The 21,642-nt window shown below is 54.1% G+C and overlaps 1 protein-coding gene across 1 annotated transcript in view; it reads left to right on the plus strand.

The window, feature by feature from the left end:
• Positions 1-11,878, plus strand: part of LOC307059847 (uncharacterized protein C3orf20) — a gene marked incomplete at both ends in the record, with an annotated part of 30,874 nt that extends 18,996 nt beyond the window's left edge. The window contains one exon of the mRNA XM_079714077.1: positions 11,775-11,878. Coding sequence (XP_079570203.1) covers positions 11,775-11,878 — 104 coding nt within the window. The remainder of the gene's footprint in view (positions 1-11,774) is intronic.
• Between the last annotated feature and the right edge of the window lie 9,764 nt (positions 11,879-21,642).

Raw genomic sequence — 21,642 nt, forward strand, 5'->3', positions numbered from 1 at the left:
GGTCCGTGTCCTGTGGTCCCCAGTCCACTGGGGGGCGTCTCCACATGGCGCAACCTGCCCACACTCACACCGACCTCACGCCTTCCCCGCTGGTCCTTAGGGGTCGGGAGCAGCGCTGTGTAGCTGCCCATCGGCCAGGGCTTCCCGCGTCGAGGCCCCCTCTCTGCGGGCCATCTGTCTGCCCTCTGCCGCTCAGCGGCCCTGGGATATGGGGACCAACACTGAGAGGTGACAGGGCTGATGAGGTCCCCTGGCGGACGGGCAGCTGATCCAGGTTGACACTGATAGTGGTGCCGGGCTGGGCCCCCAGGCCTCAAGAAAGAGCCACGTGGGAAGGGCGGGGGAGGTGAACGGAGGTGGGGGGCCTCAGGACTGTGCCTTGCCCAACCCTGTGGCTACGGGGGTGCCATGTCTCTTCTGCTTGCAACCCCCAGTGGTAAGGGGCTCACTCCTCCTGGCCGTCTTTGCCCTCCCTGCTCTGCTCTGCCTGAGACAAAGCTCCTCTTCCTCACCCTGTGAATCCAGCGCCTGGCGAGGTCTGACGCTGCCCTGTGGACCCCCAGACCTGCCTGCTGCCCTGCTCTGGGTTAGCACCTGGGGCCTCTCTGACCTCTACAGAACCAGGAGGCTTTTCTGAACTCCAAGGTCTGTGACTGTAGCTGGAGAGGCTCTAAGTTGGTTTGCAGAATAAAATGAGGACAGGGCTGTGGCCACCTGTCTATGTGTATATTTCAGGCTGGTGGGCTCTGCGTCTACTTAGCCTCCCCCCACTCTGCCCCTACAGCGAGGCCAGCCCGGGGCACTGTTTCCAAGGTCTGGCTCTTTTAAATTTAGCTGCAGGAAAAAGCAGTTTGTGCGGGCCTGGACCGCGGAGACAATCAGCAACAGGAAAAAGTCATCCGAGGGGAGTTTTCAGTGAATTATGGAGGCATTGTTCCTGCGCCCAAGGAGCCGGGGCTGCTGGTCCAGCCTCGCTGACCCAGCCCAGGCCTCTGGGGCCAAACACTGCCTGAGCTGCGTCAGGACAACACAATGTAAGCGTCTGAAGGCCAAAAAAAAAAAAAAAAAAAAAAAGAGCAGAGGAAGAAAAATACTGGAAATTCCCTGTGTCCCAGCGATGGAAGAGCCTTTCTTGAAAATCAACAGCGAGGGAAAGGTTGCTGCCCGCCCAGGCGGGGGGCCTCAGAAACGGGAGGAAGTCACAAGCGATATTTTGAGATATTTTCAGTCTGGTGTGATGCCGGTCGATTTTCCAAAACATGAGGGCCTCATGCTGGGGGGAGAGTTGAGGTTGGACAGGGGTTGACCGGGGGTGGGGCCAGGCTCAGGATGGGCTAGGACGAGGACATAAACAGAAGCTGACCCAGTTGGAGAGCTCTGGTGTCCCAGCTGGCTGACATGCAGGCCCCTCGAAGCCCTGGGAGACCCAGGGGGTCTCCCATTGATCTAGAGGCCCTTTTGGCTCTCACCTTGATGAGAGGATCACAGATGAATACTGGGATCCCCTGCACAGAAAGCCTGCTAGGTGGCCAGGCAGATTCCACTTGCTCACCTCTTCCGATGGGGAGCTCGCTACCTAATATCAGCCTAACCCACTTCTGCATGGCTCAGCCTGGGAGAAACAGTAGCAATGCTTCTGGAGGAGACACAGTGGTGAACAAAATAGACAAAAATGTGTGTGCTCATGGAGCTGACATTCTAGTGAGGAGACACAGACAATATACAAAATTAATAATGTTTATAGCATGTTAGAAATCATAAGCACTATGAGAAGGAGCAGGAGGTGCTTGAGATACAATTTGAAAAATAGGGGGTTAAAGAGAAAATTCCTTCTCACTCTCAGCTGGGACCAGCCCCCACCCTGCCCCTGGGCCCATAGCCCATCTGCTCCTTGAGTCCTGGGACAGCCTTGCTCTGCTCCAGGCTGAGCAGGGCCAGCTACTCATGGGAAGGGAGCTCCAGCCCCCTCCTCCCCGCTCTGCAGCGGGTCAGAGCTGAATGCCTTCCCCAGAAGTGGGAACAGCACTTTAAAACCCTTCCCTCTATGAATGCACCTCTGTCCCAACTTAGCTGTTTTAGAAGCTGTCCCCCGTTACCTCCCCCTGAGCCCCCCGACTTCTGACGCCGTGAGCGGCCAAGAAGCCATGCCTCCTCTGTCCAAGGTACTGCGCGTGTGCCCACCCAAGATGAAGGATTTGCATTTATTCCTCTTGCTTCCTCTTGCGGAATTCTTTTTGGCACAGAGGTGGACCACTTATGAGACAAAGAGTTAATAGTAACATACAAAGAGTGCCTAAAAATACGCAACAAAAATAGAGGAAGGAATACAGGCAAAGACTCTGATCAGGCAATTCGCTCCAGAAATGCAAATGGCCAATAAATAAATGAATGCAGAGCTGCTCCGCGCTCAGGCAGTGGTGGAGACACAAACAAGAAGAACAGTGAGATGCCATTTCTCTCCCATCAGACTGGAAAACAATATTAAATATTGATAACATCCAGTGCCAGCAAGGAGGGGGGCAGTCAAGCAGTTTTGACACGGCTGGTGGGAGTGTGAGTTGCCACAGTCTTTTGGGACAGTAATCTGCAGTTTCTATTAAAGTTTAAAATGTGTGTGCCCTTTGATCCAGCAAAACCATACAGACACATAGGTGATAGGTACAAGTGTATTTGTTCAAAAAAGAGGCATGTACTAAGTGTTGATCAATAGGGCAATGCTTGAATGAATCCTGGGACATTCATTCTATAAAATATTTGGCAGCCATATGTATGGACCTGGAACCGTGTTTGTGTATATTACTGGACAAAAAACAAGTTGCAAAGTCAGGTACATGGCGTGATCTTACTTTTGTAAACATGTTTTGAAAGAGCAAAGAGTAAAATGGAAAGAACTATTCACCAAACTGCTAACGTTGTTTACCGCAGGGCAAGAGGATCGCTAAGGGCAAGGTTGTTATATTTTTATGTCACTTCTGTATTGTTTGACTTTCACAGTCAGTTTTTATAGCTCCAATAATTTAAGTAGTAAATACTTTTTCTTAAAAGCCATTTTGAGATGTTCTTATGAAGGTCTGCCCATAAGAGGAGGTCATCGTCTCTCTGCTGAGCTGGGAATCTGGCAGACCCTCCAAGGAGTATTCTGGTGTCCACGCCTCACCTCACATGAGCAGGAATCCCCACTGCTCACTGAGCCTTGTGGGTTCTCCCTGCCTCAGTTTCCCATATCTGCCTCTTCCGTGCCTCATGCTACCTTCCCTGTTCTGTGAATAGTGCTGGTTCCAGAAACTGTGTGGAAGGGACTGGGCTGGGTTTCCTGATCCTGGTCAAAGATTTGGGAGACCAGGACAACAACTAGTTTCCACCTTGCATGCCAGCTCTGAGCAGTGACAGAGGCTGCTATGCAGAAAGGGATTCTGAGGCCATTTCTAGGCTCCACTGGCAAGAGTGTGTGATTGATAAGCAATGTCTGCTCTTGTCAGGGGACTGGTCAATGGAAGCACCAAAGTCACTGATGGTCCATGCTTGGTCTAGGCCAGTGATTCCCAGCCTGAAACATGCACAGGAATCACAAGGGATCTCGTTAACATGCAGATTCAGGTCCAACAGGTCTGGGGCAGGGTCCAAGAGTCTGCATTTCTAGCAAGTCCCCAGGAGATTTGGGGCTGCTGGTCTGAGGACCACCCTTTGGGGAGTGTGGGTCAAGGATATTTGCAATCTCCATTCACAGCTACCTTATCTTCTCCCCCAAGTTTTCACACATTGGCAAACAGAAGTGATCAAACCCACCCCACTGCCCAGCACTTTTTAAAAATTAATTAATTAATCAATCAATTAATTAATTAATTGTTTTTGGCTGTGTTGGGTCTTCGTTTCTGTGTGAGGGCTTTCTCTAGTTGCAGCAAGCGGGGGCCACTCTTCATCACGGTGTGTGGGCCTCTCCTTGTCGTGGCCTCTCTTGTTGCGGAGCACAGGCTCCAGACGTGCAGGCTCAGTAATTGCGGCTCATGGGCCTAGTTGCTCCGCGGCATGTGGGATCTTCCCAGACCAGGGCTCGAACCCGTGTCCCCTGCATTAGCAGACAGATTCCCAACCACTGCGCCACCAGGGAAGCCCTGTCCAGCACTTTTTATATCCATCACATCTCTGATTCTTAGAACAGCCCAGGTTATTATTATCTTCCTTGACGGACGAGGAACAGGAGGTCCGGGAGGGGAAAGAAGTCACCCATGGTCCCCCAGCCACTGGTGGCAGATTGATCGCCCACCTCCCTCACCCCCAGCCACCTCCTTTCTGGAGCCAGAAACCACCCAGAAAGACCCTGCTGCTCCCTGAAAGCCCTGCGGTTCCCGGCCATAAATAAGTCCCCGGCTGCACCAGGTCCCTCCCCTTCCCTGGGCAATGTTTCACAGCAGGCTGGGGCTGGATGGCTGTGGAGGGAAGGGAGGCTCGCCGACAGCATGAGTTATGGGCTCCGGGAAGCCCATTCGTCACTGAAGGGAGAGAAGTTAACTCGAGCTTATTAACTCTACATGTTTATTATTCACATTGATCACCCAGCAGACAGCACCTGCCACCCCACCCCAGAACCGCAGTGCATTCTGATCACAGGATGGTGTTGTGGCTAGGGGGACTCCCGAGTCCCCAGGAAATGCAGGTGGAGCACAGCCACCTGCGCTGCCCCTTCTAAGAGGCAAGGAGGGTTTCTCATCAGTGGCCTGTCACTCGTCTGCTCCCCACACATCTGCCAGCCCGTGTTTCGGGCCAGGCTCTGAGCCGGGAGCTGGGACGCCGGGGATGCACAATCTGACCCCGTCTCCACCATCACGGGCTGGCCACCAGGCAAAGGAGGTGGGACAGCCTGGTGGTTGGGAGCCCAGCCTTGTGGTCTGCCCGGTTTGATCTCCAGTTCCACCACTCAGCAGCAGGTAACCTTTCATTTAAGTCCTGTGACTTTTCAGAGACTCCATTTGTCATCTGTAAAGTGGGGACATGCTCATTCACTAGACTAATATTTATTGAGTCCCTACAGAAGCGAAAGACTCGCTGCCCTCAGAGAATTTGTATTTGGAGATGGAGACAGACATAAAGCAATTGAAGAACATAAATAGAGTCATTTCAGATAGTGGCAAGTGCCAGGAAGAAAATAACCTGGGTCACCCGGTGGAGAGTGACTAGCAGCATTGAGGGGATATGGGTGGGGTGCCCTGGCCTCTCCAAGAAGGTGGCGTTTGAGCTGAGACCTGAATGATGGGCAGGAGGCAGCCAGGGAGAGAGCTGGGCCAAGGGAGAGGGAGAAAACTGCAAGGACACTAGCCTTGCTTGGGCAAAGATGTGCGTGGGGACAAGAGAAGAGGCTGGGGTGCCTGGGAGTTCAGTGAGAGGGCGGGGAGGAGAGAGACGGGGGCCAGCAGCTGATGTAAGGACTTCAGATTTCATTCCACTGGCTGGTTTTAGGTTAAAAGAGTTGTTAGGGATATGCCCATACTTGACCTCCCTCCATGGCTGTTATGAAGTCCAGTGGACACTGGGTGCCACGGTCTGATCCCTGTTGCAGGACAGTGCCCCCTGTCCCTCAACTGCAGTGATGATGGCTCCTAATGGCTGACAGCTGCTGCCCCTCTCCTGGGCATTGCCCTTGGCTGCCACGCTTCTCCAGGGCCCCCTCCCCTCAAGGTGGGGCTAACTCTGTGGTGCTCTTGGCACTCCAGAGCTGTGCCGAGGCCCGTCTCCAGCCAGGACCACAGCCTCGCTTGGCGTTTTGCCTTTGCCCTCCCTGTATCCCTCACTCCTGCTGAGAGCACTTCTTCAATAATTCACATACACCTGGATCCCTGACTTGGGCTCTGCTTCTAGGGGACCCAACCTAAGACACGAGGATAGATCCAGCAGTGACTGTAAAGGCTGAACCCAAGGCCTGCCATGCAGTGGTAACTCAGGGTGAGCAACTTGTCTGGTTTCACCAAGTCATCCATGGTTTTAGCACTGAAATTCCTGCTTTCCAGGAAACTCCCTGGTCCTGGGCAAACCAGGATGGTTGCTGGCTGGTAACTGCTTGATAAGATACATTCATCCATTCAGCAAATACCACTTGCTGTGAGCCTGTGCCTGGTTCTGTCAGTGGAGCCATGGCAAGGTCCAGCCTCACGGAGCTCACAGTCCAGCTGCAGGAGGCTGGCAATATCATCAGACGCTTACTCAGGCCTGCAGGTCAGGAGAGCCGTCCTTGAAGGGGGAGGAGTTGCTGCCCGTGAATGAGGAGGGGTGTTCAGGAGAGCACCCACCTCGGGGAGCTGATGGTCAGGAAAGCCCAGAGCTTCAGATCTCCAAATGCAGAGAGAGGGCGCGAGAAGCATGTTCTGCGGTGCCACCAGCCATGCCCTCAGCTGCTCCAGGAAACAGGAAAGCCCATAATGCCTGCAAATCAAAAACTTCTTTGGGGAGAGCCCTCTGGGGCCACTGAGTCTCCTGGGCCATCAGTCAAGGCAGTTAAGACAGGACTGGGAACCCCCCGTGAGCCCCACAATAGCCCAGAGAAGTGGATCTAGTATCTCCATTTTACGGACAGGGAAACCGAGGCTTAAAGAGGAGTCATCACTTGCCCAAAGTCACCCATCCAGTGAGTGGTGAAGCCTGGGAGGGGTCCCAGGGCTCTCAGGCTCCACAGCCACTAGGCCACCTCATTAATTCCAGAAGACAAGGAAGGCATTACAGCCTACATTTGATTCATCCCTTTCAACACTCCCCTTTCATCCACTCTCTGATTCTAGGGGGAAGTGGATGAAAGTGCAGGTCCCAGAGCGAGCCTGCCTGGGTCCAGACTCCAGCCCCATCATCCCTCTCTGCGCCTCAAGGGCCTCGTCTCTCAAAGAGGGGATCACAAGAGCACCTCCCTCCAAGGCTTCTTGTGAAGATTAAACGAGTTAATATACGGACAGCACTTAGAGCAGAGACTGGCACACTGTCTCAGCTATTATTGCTTTTTTTTATTACCATGACTTAGTACAAGCAAGTCATAAAAATAAAACATTGGAAACAACCTAAATGTTCAGCAGTAGAGGAGTTATTAAGCAAACCATGATTATCTATTTCAGTGGACACAACATTGATTAAGACAGGTGGCCTTGGCACAGAAATAGACAACTAGACTAAGAGAACAGAACAGAAAGTCCAGAACTAGACCCACATGGGTGGCATCACCAGATTTATGACAACGGAGACACTGCAGTGGAGTGGAATAAGGATGATGAATTTTAAATAAATGCTGCTGGATTGGTTGAATATGCACATGGGGGAGAAAAGATCCTTGACCCCTACCTCACGCCATACACTCATATCTGCTTCAGTGAACTCCAAGCAGCCATCAACTTGACCAGAACATTGGATCTGTGTAAGTTTCCCTAGTCCTGCACTTTGAAGAAGGTAATCTTATGAGAAAATGTGAGAACTTGGAATAATAAAGCCACTTCAAGAGCACGCACAGACACTGATGAGGAAGGCAAGGTGAATTTCGGTGGCATCAGTGGCTTCGTGTGAATGAAAATTTTGGTTGTGATGGTTATCCTTTCAGTAAAGTGATGGACAGTCCTTTATTTTGAAGTTTTCTCACATAATTCACCCAGTCCAAGGTAATCACAGGAGTAGGAAGATGAATTTTAGGCAACAAGTAGTCAATAAGAAAGTTCCGATTTCCTTTGGAGAAAAAGGAAAACATGTTTTGTTGTCCCCCGACAGCGAGATGGAAAAAAATAAAATAACCAAGGGAAAAGTCACCCCACGCTTTCCTTGTGGCCGTGGGCCCCCACCACCGTTGGCGCCGCGAGGAAGTCGAAGGTTGAGTGAGCAAAACATGTTTTCCTTCGGCAGGACGTCTGTAGGAACTGTTGGAATCAATTATTGGGAAACACAAAAATAAAATAAACTTCAGCCTGTGGTAAACATTACCCCTTCTTTCTGGGATCAGGAAAACAAAGGTCAGGATTGGGGTCAACATGGAACAGTGGGCCAGCACGCCAAGCAGGAGGCCACGACCTGGGCTTTGGTGAGGCCTGGCGAGGCGGGAGCCTTCCTGAGCCTCAGTTTACCCAGCTGCAAATTCATGATCAGGTGTCCATCTCACAGAGTTGGGGGAACTCACTACTCAATGAATGTGTACTTGGCTCCTACTCTGTGCCAGGCTGTGGGCTGGGCACTCGGAGGTGCTGTTTTTGCAGTGCTGGTGTGCACAGGGCCAGCTTCACGGGTGTGCGGCCATCACAGCCGCATGGGGACCCACACTCAGGAGGGCCCCGTGCTTGGTTTAAACCCCCATGTTCCACTGTCACCATTTGGAATTCTTAATTTTTAGATGAGAGGCACTGCATTTTCATTTTGCACTCGGCCCCCAATTGCACGGCCGGTCCTAGCTGTGATGCTTTTCGCTTGCTCCCTGAGTGTGTCTGACCCCCCAGGTTCCCTCCAAGGCTTGGCACAAAAAGGGTGCCCATAAATGGGGTTGAAATGAATGTCAGAGGAAAGGCCGGGGGTTACAAATACTGCTCTACCACCCGCCCCACGTGTGCCCTGGTCACAGGGAACCCCTCAAACCCTCATCAGTGCTGCGACTGCCACTGTTTGGGGGGAAATCATCTCCATTTTGGTTGGGGAGATCCTGAGTTAAGTGCAATGGGAAAAGCACCAGCCGTGTGGTTACAACAGACCTGGGATCACAACCATCTGCTGCTCACTGCCTATGTATTCCCAGGCAAATTTCTTGGCCTCAGTTTCCTCATCTGTAAAATGGGTATAATCATACCTGCCACACAGAGTGCCTGTGGTGATTAAACATAACATGTCAAGCACCACAGCTCCACCAGTTTGAGGAGGCACCGAGCCCACATCTATGTAGGCAGGAGTGTCTGCCACCTGAGGGAGGCAAATCATCCTCGGACTTTAAGAGTTTGACTGGACCCCAGAGCAAAGTCTGGATGCTGCTGCCTGTTCATTAGTAAAGTGTGAACAAATTTTATTTATAAATAGTTAAAAGTTAGTTAAACTGTCAAGTCAGTGAGGAGTGGCATGTGGGTTAGACCTTCACAAACAATAAAAGACATCAAATTCTAATTGATGGCCTACTTTGTGCCAGATACTTCTTTACTAGTAATACTCAGGAATAATATCTAACATACTGAGCGCATGTTACATAACAGACACCGGGCTAAGCACTGCAGGGTCATCATCTTACTTCGTCTCCCCTAGTGGGTATGTGCGGTAGGTGCTAGAAATGCCCCATCTTATAAATGAGGGGGACACCCAGAGGGACAAGGACTTGCCAGGAGCTCAGGGCTGGGAGATGGGGCGGGGGTTGGGGCTCAAACCCCAGTGTGTAGTCCACACCCTCGTCCCAAACTCTGAGCTGTCAGGCTCTGTCCCCAGCTCACACTGTGAGATCATCAGAATTTGTCAGACCATGTGCTGAAGGTCCCCTCCCTCACACACTGTCCCCTCCCTAGGGGCTCCCCTGAGCTGGAGAGGATCAGGCTCCAGCCTGCAGCCCCCCTGCCAGAAGGCAGCTAGGAGGCAGCTCCTGCGGGGTACCATGCGTGCTTTCTGCAGCCTCTTCTAGAAGGATGGAGACCCCCAGTTGTGGGGCAGTGCACTGGTGCCCAGAGTGCTGAGTGTTTTCATGGTGGCGGATTCATTTCTCTAAGTGTCTGGATTTCAGGTAGAGGAGGCTCACCCCAGAAGTTGATGGTGTCCATGACAGGCGGTCACATTGCCTCTGGGTCCCTCCGCATGGGTGCACATGCGCTTATTAAGCTAATTAACATGGTCCTTGCAGAGCCGCTCCCCCGCCCTCTGCCACCAGCCGGCAGAGGGGCAGAGCTCCATTCCGGAAAATAAATCAGGAGTCGGGCCTGGTGGCTCATCCAAATGCCTCTTCTAAAATCGCCAGCCTTGCGGGTGCATTGGGGAAGGTAACGTTGCCACCCCCATTCCGCAAAGATGTCTCACAAGGGGAGGAGAGCCCTGTGAGGACATGAGCTCCCTGTCCCTGGGGTAAGTCAAGGGCAGGTAGGAGGTCAGAGGTCGGAGGTTGGAATCGACTGCCTGGCAGGCCTTCCCAGGGCTGCGCCAGCTCGGCAGGGCAGGGCGTGGACATGTTCGTGCCCCCTCAGACACTCCGTACCCTGAGATTATCAATGGACAGGGTCTCAGCTGATGACCCAGTTGGAACTTCAGGCTTTTTGGCTGGAAAGGATCCCTGTGCTCCTCCCAGCCCAGTCTCCACTCACAGTGCGGCCTCCACAGCCTCAACCCCGTGTCTCCCAAAATGAAGACTCTCCACCTCAACCTCAGGGAGGCTTAACTCACTGGGCCTGGAATGGGGTTTTGGAGTTCACGCTTTAACCAGCGCAGAGGGTGCTTCAGTCCAGGAAGTTTGTGTTCACCTATGTTAACCCAATGATGTGGCTGATGGCAGTAGCCTTGACAAAGCCCTGGAGATTTTTCAGAAAGTCAATCACCTTTTCTCATCTGTGCGTGAGGCCCCTTTCAGCTCTGCGGAAGCTTAAGGAGAAAGGCACAGGCCCCTGGGTTTCCCCTCAACTCTGCCCCCTCCCAGCTGTGTGGTCTTGGGCTCAAGACTTTGCTTCTCTGCGCCTCAGTTACCTCATCTGAAAAATGGGGATAATGATACATCCCTCCCAGTGCACGAGTCCCCTACACAGTCCTTGGTGATTGTTAACATTCGTGAACAAAACTGGTTCCTTACAGGGCAGGCATTTAACCCTTGCTCCTCTCACCTCCATCCAACTCCTCTTGAGAGCTGCCTTCCTGGCCGAGAGAACACAGCTCTTCAGACTGTGGAGGTGAGCGGGGGTTTGGTGATAAGGCCCAGGAAGGGGGGCCTCTGTCACTGTCGTCCCTTCGGTACGCAGCAGATGTTACAGTGGCTCTCAACTGTGTGCCAGGCTCTGCTCCGGGCGCCCTGCCCTCCCTGAGCTGTCGTACCAGGTGGGGAGACGGACACCACACAGGGAAACAGATAAATCCTGAGACGATCTCAGATATAGGTAAGTGCAGGCGAAGAAGAGACACTGCGTAAGGGGATGCTGAGGGACTGGAGGGGTGGGGTTGTCTCTGAGAAGAGGTGACATTGGAGACCTGGCGGATGAGGGGGTCAGCCCAGCCACGTGAGCAATTGGGAAGGCATTTTAGAGAGCAGGAAAAGTCCCAGGGGCTGGAGGGAGCCGGGCAGGGTCTGGGATGGAGAGGAAGGCCAGTGTGGCCAGAGCCCAGGGTGGTGGGAGATGGGGTGGGAAGGGGGCGTGGTGAGGCAGGGAGTGTGGGATCTCGAGAGGCCGCGGCGAGGAGAGCAGCCTCTGCCACAGTGCGGGAGCTGCGTCCACCGCATCCTCCTCGCAGCCCTTGGATGTCCGAGGGAGGGAGGGTGGGTGTGTCCTGGTGGGCCGTCAAGGAAAAGGCTGGGCCCCTGAACGGTGGCAGCAGTGGGGCAGGTCATGAAGTCCCCGCCCTGCCCTGCTCCCCAGCACCAGCACAGATGGTGTCTCCCCATGACTCAGGTCTCTCCAGGGTCCTGGGCAAGGTCCCCCCAGGAAATACACCATTCAGAGTCCCTGTCGCTCTGTGTGTCCGCACAGCCAGAGGCAGATCTTTAAGCATGCGAATCACAACATGCCCGGGCTGCCTCACCCTCCTTGGCTCCGCCTTGCTCTGAGGATAGACCCAAAGGCTCTCTGCTCCCCCCACCGCTCCTGTGCCTCGCTGATCCCCAGATAGCACACCTGCTGCCCCGCTGCCCGAGTGCTCCCCTCCCCCACCTGCAGCCCTGGTCATTCCCTGCAAGTCTCTGCTCTGCACGGACATGTGGGCCTATTGACCTCCTGACCCCCGTCTACACACTCAGCCCACGAGGCAGGAGGTTGTCGTTCATGTCATTGTCGCTGCCATCAGGGCCTAGAACAGCTCATAGCACAAGCGAGTATGCGCTGGACGAGCGGGGAACTCAGTGGACGCTCACAACAGCCCCGCACCGTTTCCTGTTTCACAGGTAGAGAAACTGAGGCTGGAAGGTTCAGTCACCTGCCCCAGGTACACAGCCAGCACAGCCAAGATTTCAACGGAGACAGCTGACCTCAGACCCCACCGTGTGCCATGCCTTTGCCCTCGGAGTTGAACTCCACATTGACATCCATCCGATGGGTATGAAGTCCCAGCCCTGCCCTGCCCTCAGAATGGTGGTGAGACTTGGAGGATGTCACCTGTACAGTGCCACACCCACAAGGGGCTGGTAAGAAGGGGCCTCAGCCAGGCCTGACCTCAGAAGGGTTAACATGGCCTCTTTGTCCCATGGTTGCCATGGGGACAGTTCCTGTCCTTCAGGAAGCAGGGAGAGCAGTTTCCTGTTTTGAAGAAGGCTCGAGGGCTGTTTTCCTCCAATCAGCCTGCCCAAAGAGGGACAGGAAGCCTAGCGCCGGGCCACCCCTGCTGCTGGGTGTGTGTGGTGGAGCCATGCCCACGCCCAGCCAGCCAGGAGGGGCCGTTGTGGAAATGCGGCCTCAGGAAAAAGCCAAACGGGCAGCAGAAGGAAAAAAAATGGCTGGCCGGAAGAGGGCGGTCACTTCCTCCACAGACCCTGGATCCCACCCAGTGGTGATAAAAACTCCGAGTGGCCCTGCCCAGCCTCAGACTCCCCTCCCCCAGAGCTCAGCCCTTCCTTGGGGAGTCAAAGGCCTGCTGCACAAAGGCTTTTGAGGCCCCTGCTCGTCCCTCTCACCCATCCCTGCACACTGGACACATCAGCCCAACTGGGCTACTGACCCCCAGTTCCCACTCCCACCCGCTGTATGGCAGGCCCTTTCCTGCTCCCCTCTGCTTGTGTGATTTTTTTCCAGGGTGCAGAGCAAAGCTTGCCTCCTCCTGGAAGCCTTTCTCGCATGCGTTTGAGCCCTGCGACCGTGGGTCAGGAACATTCATAAATTTAGGCCTAGTCTCTCTTGGGGTCCCTGCCGCAGCCTCCTTGGGCCATCCTACCTCCGGACTTGTCCCTCTGGCTCCCCTCCCACTCCGGCTACAACACAGGTCTGGCCATGTCACTCCCTCCCCCAGAAACACTCTAAGGCTCCCCATCACCAGCAGGGTAAAGTCCAAACTCTTTGGCCGGCCATTGGAGAGTGTGTCCAGAGCACACTTCTCACCTCGCCCCAGTCCTGCCCTCCTCTTCCATCCCCACAGGCTGTACCCTCACCTGGAATGGCAACCCTACCCCTCCACCTGTAAATGCCACTTTAAAGCCCAGCCCAATGTCACCTCCCCTCCTCTAGCCCCTCAGCCCATTCAATCTTGTGCCTTCACCCCTAGCTCTACTGTGTCACTGTTGGCTGACCCAGGCCCTTTTCTCAGAGCAAGCCATGAGCTCTTCAAGGACAGGAAAGGGAAGAGAGAGGGGAAATAACATCCTTTCATCCTCACCATGACCCCGAGAGAAAGGTCTCATTGTTCCCATTTTACAGAGGACAAAATTGAGGTGCACAGAGGCGAAGTGTTCCCCACCCCCCAAGGCCACAGAGCCAGTGACTGGTGAAACCAGGGGCCTTCAGGACCCCCGCCCCTCCCTCTGCTCGTGCCTGGCCGGGTGTGTGCAGTGGGGTGGGGGTGAGGGCCCGGTCTTTGGGGCACAGGAAGGGAGGGGCGGCCTTGCTAAGCCGAGTCCACCCCGGCAGGTGTCTGGCTCAGATCTGCCCACCCCTGGAGCCAGGAAGGCAAGTCAATTACTTTCCAGGGGGAGATAAGCCCTGAAGCTGGTGATGTCGCAGCCGTGGCGTTGTGGGGTGAGCAGTCCAAAAGCACAAAGAGGCTGCAGGGCCGGGGTCATTTCCGTTTCATAACATGCATTTTATCCCCGGAGACAAAAGGCATAGAGCTGCTCCTCGTGGAAACCGGGAAACCAGGGGGACTCTGCTACAGAGAGGGATACAGCTGTATGGAAGCGCCCCCATCTCAGTGGGAAACAAAACCCCGATGGTTCCCCCACCCGGGCCAGGAAGCAGGGTCCAGGCTGCCTCCCCGTGCTCCCGAGGGGCTCCCCGTTGCCCCCTGTCACCCGTCCCAGTATGCAGAGGCTGCTCAGCAAATGCTCTCTCCCATCCCTCTCCTGCTCTGATGGTGGGGTGTGCGTGCCCCAGTTCCCGGTGTACTTTGTTTGTAAGCATTTATTGAACACCGACTCTGTACTAGACGTTTAAATGATAATGATCATTCCTTGAGCACCTTCTGCCTTCCCCTCTTCCCTCCTGAATGCTTTAGATGATTCATCTCATTTAATGAGCAGACACAACTATCATATCCTTGACAGGGCAGCAGTGTGTTGAAGTGGGTAAGAAAGCCGCAGAGCCAGGGTGGAATCCCCACTGTTCACTAGCTATGTATCCCTGGGCGAATGCCTCAGCCTCTCTGTGCCTTGGTAGCCTTGTCTGTAACAGGGGTAATAACACTGCCTACTTCAGGGGCAGGAGGAGTTTGTTTTTTGGGAGGAGTATATGAGCTAATATATGCAAAAGACTTACTGAATGCACCAAATAAGCGCTCAGCAAATACTAGCTACCAATGGGGAAGCTGAGGCTGGGACCTGCCCTCCCGCCCAGGTCACACCCAGGTCAGTGTGGCTCCTGACCACTGCGCTCTACCGCCTGTCTGGGAGGTTTGGCCGTGGAGCTCACAGAGCCTGGGCGCTCTCTGTTTCTGGAGATCACATCCAGCTTCGGTGCTGGCTCTGCACTTTGCCGAAGCTTCAGGCAGGCGGGAACAGGGAGCTGAATTTCAGTGGTTTTGATCTGAGGTGACTTAAGTTGTATGCAGAGCTCCACATCATTCCGACTTGTGCCTGGATGTCAGGGGGTGTGGATCCCAGCACTGGAATCCCCTGACTTACCGTAGGATCCCAGGCCAGTTATTTTTCCCTCTGGACCTCAGTTTCTCTGTCTGTCAAGTGGGCATAACACCTACCCTGGGTGGCTCACGTCTGCTGAGAGGAGCAAGTAAGATGGTGAGTGATTTGGAAAGCATGAAATCTAGGCAGACTTTGTGCCCATCACAGAGAAAGCAGTGTAGCCTGGTAGTTCAGAACATGTTCTCAGAGTGAAGGGGGGGTGAGTCCTGGCTGGGCTGGAAGGGCAAGTCACTTCCCCAGTCTGGGCCTCAGTTTTCCCAAGTGTGAAATGGGGAGATAAGAAACACTTAATAGGGTTCTTGGGAAGAGTGTGTGTGTGAAAGGCTCAAACCCAGAGAGATGATGGTCATCACCCCCCACTTGGTTACTGACCGCATCCCTGAGCTCAGTGAGTGGTTATAGCTCAGTTCCATAAGGACTAAACAAGTCCAACCACCAGTTGGACATAGCTCCGGATGTTTGGAAAGCCCTCTGGTCTTTCCCATCCATTTTCTTGTATTAGGAAAAGCAAACAAAGGAATAAGCGTTTCAGCTTCACGGCCCATCACTCCACACCACCGTGTGGTTTCAGCTAAACAAGTTCAGACCTGGGTTTTTTTTCCCAACTGCCCTTGGTGCTATAATCTTTTAACGTAGACTTTGCTTAGCCTCAAATCCCAAATTCAACAGTCGTGGCAAGGTCTTAGCCAAGCACTGAGGTCTCTTGCTGCCCTCCCTCTTCTTTCCACAGGCCCTACAGCAAAGGGTAAGCTGGCCGTTGATTGAATTATCTGAGCCTCCCTCTCCTGCTCCTGCCTTGGGGGTCCTAGGTTCTTTGGGTTTTATTGCTAATTCCCAGAATTGATCTTAACTTTTAAAACATATTTTCTTCTTGCATCAAATATTGAAGTGATTGATCCACTCACTCATTTGTACCCATATTCAAACGGACACCTCCCACCCTCTGTACCTCCACCTCCGTCACCTCCTCCAAGGCCACCATCTCCACCACATCCATCAAATCCATAACCTCCATCCACCTCGTCCTCCACCACCTCCGACTACATCACGCCTTCCACCTTAACCGTGATGTTCACAGCTACTTCTATCCTGTCACCACCTCGCCCTCCCCCTCGTCCTTCGCCTCCAACATGACCTTTCCTACCTCCGCCATCACCTCCATCATCTTCTCCACCGCTTCCACACAGGGATCCATAAAGTTTATAAAGGGTCTAAGTAACACAAATTCTGCCATTGATTTCCTATTTCAGAGGCAAAAGGTTTTCCCCACAAAAGGCTGGAGGCTTAAGGACTCTGTAGTGGTTCAGAGACGAATAAGTCCTTTGAAAGGATCAAATTCATTTCTGAATTTGGAGAAACTGAGGTACACCCTAGGCCCTTGCCTGAAACGCGCATAATCTGATTCTATACTGTGGGCATTAAAAGGTATAAACAAGACAAAATCTACAAACTTGGTTAGCTATATGGAAGTGCTTGGTGAGTGCGAAAACATAAGATTTTTCATAATGACAGGAAACAAGAGTTTCACCTCCCCAGAGCCTTTCCACATTATCTACCTGAAATGTATTGATTCCTGTCTTCAGTATGTGTGCATTGAACATCCTCTGTGTCAGGCACCAACTGGCTCATGAAACAATTCAAATCAGACCTTCATACAAGTTTTATATTTTTAGTGAGCACCTAATATGCACCAGGAGTTCTGCTGGGTGCAGGCCCCCAGATATCCAGAAACCTACCCACCTTCCAATAATGTATTAACAAGGAGACAGAGGTCAGAGGATTAAGTTCTCACCCCAGTGAGAACCTGGGGAAGTCTCTTCTCTACTTCTGTGGACTTTGGCAGCACATCTGGCCAAAAAATAATGGGATGAGTTATCCAAGGCAGTGTTTCTCCAGATGCATAAACAGATCACCTGGAGGTCTTGTTAAAATGCAGGTTCTAGTTCAGTAGGGCTGGGGTGGGGCCTGAGATTCTGCATTCTTAAGAAGCCTCTGAGTGCTGCTGTTGCTGGGCTCCACAGACGATGCTCAGAGAAGTAAGTGTTTCATCTGTGCAATGAAAACATATGGTTATCTGGGACTGCCTGGACCAAACGCTGGACCAAAGGCATCTAGGTTCAGGGAGGACAGCCAAGGCTGCGAAATGCCTCGTGGCCGTTTGGAATTCTGCCTCCTCACAAGCTCCCAGCACAGCTGGTCAAAGTCACAAAAATTTTAGCCTCTGCCACCTTCAGTCCCAGAAAACCAAAGTGATCCCAAACAATAGTCTGAACCTCTGTCCCAGGCCTTTATTTTTGTGGACAACACATATTTTTTGAAGACCTACTAAGTGCTGGGTTCTTTATTAGATGCCAGGGCTGCAGGGTTAAGCAGAGCAGACACAGCCCCTGCCCTGGAGTCATCACCCTGGCATGGGGCCATTTCTGAGCCTTTCGTCCCCAAATGAGGGATAGGAATGGATGGTGGTGGTGCAGGGGGATGTGTTCCATGTCCCTCCCCCCACCTACTCCCACATAGTAGATATATTTTGGCTGAATTGCCTAAGTGAATTGAGGTGCCCCAGCCCCACACCCTCCCACAGAGTGCTGGGGTTGCTGCGAGCCTACACCCTGGCACATAGTGGGCTCACAACCAAACTACTAAATGACCAAGCCACACCTTGAGCTGGGTCCTGGAGAGGCAGACATGGGACAGCCAGGGCAAGAACAGTCAGGAAAGCTCATGTGAACTCTTAGTTTACTCGGTTTCCTCAAATGTAAAATGGCAAGAATTTTGATACCGGCTTCATAAGGTTGTGGTGAGGCTTAAACGAGTAAATATGCAGGTACAGAGCTTAACACCTTGCCAGGCCCACAGTAGGTGCTCTATAAGCACTGGCTGCCAGTTATAGATGAGAGACATGACCCTTGCCCTCATCTTTCAATGGCTGATGGAAGGAAGCCCTTGGTATGGCTTTCAAAGCACGCCTCACCCCAACCTTCTGTGCCTCTTATCAGATGTTGCCACCCTCCATTTCCCTGCCTTGCCAAACCACTCACGGCTCTTCCATCAGGCCATGCCTTTTCACACGTCTAAGTCTCTGCCCAAGCTACTCCCTCCACCTGAAAGGCCTTTTTTTTTTTTTTTTTTTTTTTTTTGCTGGAACCCTCTCCACTCAGGGGCCACCTCTTGAGTTCCCACAAGCTCCTGTCCCCATCCCAGCACTGGTCCGGGGAAGCAGAACTGCCTATGTTTGCGTGGCCAATCCAACGGGTGCTCAAGGGTGAAGGCTTGAGTCATCCGTGTCACCCAGCATCAGGCCTGGTCCCAGCGAGGTGCTGGCTGGTGAGCGCTGAGTGGACAAAGGCTCCTCATCTACCAGGTCTCCCTTTCAATGTCACCTCCTCAGGGAGACCTTCCTTGATCACCTGTTCTCTACTCCAGAGGTTCTCAAACTAGCTTGCATCGGAAGGACCTGAAGGATTTGTTAAACACGGGATTTCTGATTCAGTTAAGTCTGGGGCGGGCCCTGAGAATTCGCATTTTTAAAAATTACTCTGCCCCACGACCCTGGTTTATCTCCCTCAAGGCACCCATCACCCTCTGAAACGAGGTTTATTGCTTATTTGTCTTGTGTCTCCACTGACATCCCATTTAAGCTCCACTAGGGCAAGAATTTGGGGCTGTCTTGTTCTGCGCTCAGCACGGTGCTGGGCCCAGGACTGAATGAACGCCCGAGGTTGAAAATAAAGTGATAGACGGTCCGCTGGGCAAAGGGACCAGGAAGTCCCCAGAAACCCAACTCGCCAGCTTCACCCCGCCCCTCCCATCCTAATGCCTTGAACCTCGCGCAGCTCCCCGAGTCCCCACGGCCATGGCCCCTTTAAATGTGCGCGGGGACGCCTCGCCCCTCGCCTCCCTCGATCCCTGACAGAGCAGAAAGGGGAGAAAGAAAAAAAAAAGGCTTCCTCTCCGGGAGCGGGAGGAAACGTCTAGGAGGGGGCGGAGGGGCAGCGGCGGCAGCGGCGGCACGGGCAGTAGCGCGGCGGCCAGAGCGCAGCGTGCGCGGAGCTGGGAGCCGGGAGCGGACGCAACACCGCGCGCTGTCCCGGCCGCTGCCCCCGGCCCCGGCCCCGCCCCCAGAGGCTCGCGCCCTGCGCCCCCCTGGCCCTGCGCGCCGCGCGGAGTCCTGAGTGAACGCGACGCCGCGCGCCCCGCGTTCGCGCCCCTTCCCCTCCCTGCCCCCCGCCCAGCCCCGCCCAGCCCCGGAGGCTCGCACCCCCCCAAGCCCCCACTTGCCCTGCGCGCTGCACGAAGTCCGGCGCGCGCCGGGGGCGGGGCAGGCGCCAGGGGGTGCGGGCCCCGCGGGGCGGCCATGGAGTGAGGCGGCGCGCGGACTCGTGCTCGGAAGGACGGACGCACCGACGGGCGGCCCCTGGCTCCGCGCGCTGGAAGATGAACAGAGCAGGTAGGAGGCTCCGCGCGACCTCAGGCGCCGAGGGACGCGCGCGAGGGGCCCCCGCCAGGCGCTCCAAGTTGTAGCCCGCGGGGCGCCGGGAGCGAGCTGCCGAGAAACCCCCGACCTTCCCACTCTGCTCTGGCTCTCGGCCGAGGTATGGGCGGGTCACGAGTGCCCTCGCCGAGGAGGACGAGAACATCGGGGGCCGCTGCCCCTGTCCGAGACGCCCAGCTTCGGGGACGCACCCTCGGTCTCGGCGAGGCCGCACCCTGGCCACGTACGGCCGTATCCCGCTCCCACCGCGGTCCCGGTATTGAGGGTCCCCTCGCAGCGGGGAATGACGCGCCCTTCGCAAAGGCGACTTGGTCGCGCCCCTAAATCCTCACTCCTGCTCCTCGGGGTCCCCGTCAGGCCCTCGCTGGCCCCTCAGAGGCCCCTCCTGGCCCACGGGAACCGTCTGAGGTCTTCACCACTGCGGGGTCTATCCCTGGTCCCTCGCTACTCCGAGGCGCGCCCTTAGCGGATTCTTGCTCCCTTCTCTCTTCTAGACGCCCAGACTTGGAGCTCGCTCTCCGAAGGAACTAAAAAGCCCTAAATTATCACACACACACACACCCGCAGCGCACCCCAGCCTCCTGCAGTGCCATGGCCCGGGGCCTTCTTTGTGCCTCCCCCAGGGGTCCGAACGCCTAGGGGACGCCAAGGCTGAGCCGCACTCCAGGCGTTCCCTCCCAAGCCCTTGCTTCTCTGCCCTCCAAATCTGCCTTTGCTAGGCCAGGGATTCCGTGAAATCCAGAATGCGTTTGACAGTAGATAGTGATTCCTCCAGAGGAGTGCCATTTAACAGGTTTATTAACTGAGAGTCAGAGATGGGCGGTGCCTGGAACCCAGTTCTCGGGTTCCTGACTCCTCCGCGGGGAGGGCAGAAAGTTCCCTCCTAGAGGCGAGTTTGCAAGGCAGCAGCCCCAGCTGACTTCATTTGCCTGACAAGGAGCGATTACTGCTCTTTTCATATTTTTCTCTTAGAATTTAGCAGAAGGCAGCTCCCTCTCCGACCAACACCCTTGTCCGAATCCGTACTCCAAAACACACATCCCTGAAGAAACAGGAAGCCACCATTTTGGCTGTCTTAGAACCATATCCTGCTGCCCTGAGTATGTGTAAAAAGTGTGTGTTTGTGTGTGTGTGTTGTGGGCTTTTTCTTTTTAAAATATTTTTGATGAAAAAAGTCATTGTCTTAGGAGTGAGGTGCAGATGGGAGACGTTTGGCTGGATTGATCTGACAAAGGAGAGACTTGGGGGCCTGGGAGTGTGGTAGCCGCCTCCCTGTGTCCAGGCCCTGTTTTGCTGGGCGTGTACGCACCTGGACAGTGAGTGCGTGTGGGTCGTAGGGTAGGGGGTGGGAGTGGGAGCAGGGATTCCCCTTTTGAGGAGTGGAAAAGGCTGGGGCAGGGTCTCAGCGCCCAGCCAGCCACTCCTTGTAGGAAGGAGGTGGACTGCTGCCTGATCTGGCACAGCCTGGACAGAGCCAGCCTAGCTCTTTCCTACACTTCTAATAAAACTCGCTTAAAACAATGGTGAGAGCCAGTCCAGTATTCCCACGTTTCCCTGCATGAGGCTTGGGCAAGCCCTCCCTTCTCTGAGAATCTGGGGGATGGAGTGAGCCGGAATACACATAAAGGCAGGTTTGGTCCCAGGAAATCTGCCATCCAGCCAATTGCCTCCAGCATAAACCTGGTTACTTTTTCAGTGTGACGGCAGCCCTAGACCTCATATAATGATTTCTGCCAGGCTCTGAAGTTCCCGATCATGCAGCATAGTGGTTCATAGACTCCATGGGACTGAATCTCGTAACCACCATCCTCTTAGTTATTGTGACACAGCCAGTGTGTGGCAGAGCTGGGGTTGGAGTCCAGGTCTGTCTGAGCCGGGGACCCATGCTCTTCCCGCTCTGTCGTGGATCACTGGACTAGCCTAACAGCAGCCTAATTAGAAATCATCAGGCTTCGCTGGGACATTCCAGCAGGCGCCCAGCAATGCAAGTTAAATTAAGATGCAATTGGAAGGTGAAATTGGAAGATAATTACTCTTGGAACATACGGTTATGAGAGTTCCAGGGGGAGTATGGTGAACTGCAGTTGAAACAGACACAGGGGCTGAAGATGGGAATGTCAGGGGACGTCATCAAAAAAGCAGTGAGTTTAAAAGGCTGTCGTCGGCCAGAGCAAACAGAAGGCACTTACTGACTGGTTGGTGC

Source organism: Hyperoodon ampullatus, assembly GCF_949752795.1.
Source record: "Hyperoodon ampullatus genome assembly, chromosome: 10".
Lineage (NCBI taxonomy): Eukaryota > Metazoa > Chordata > Mammalia > Artiodactyla > Ziphiidae > Hyperoodon > Hyperoodon ampullatus.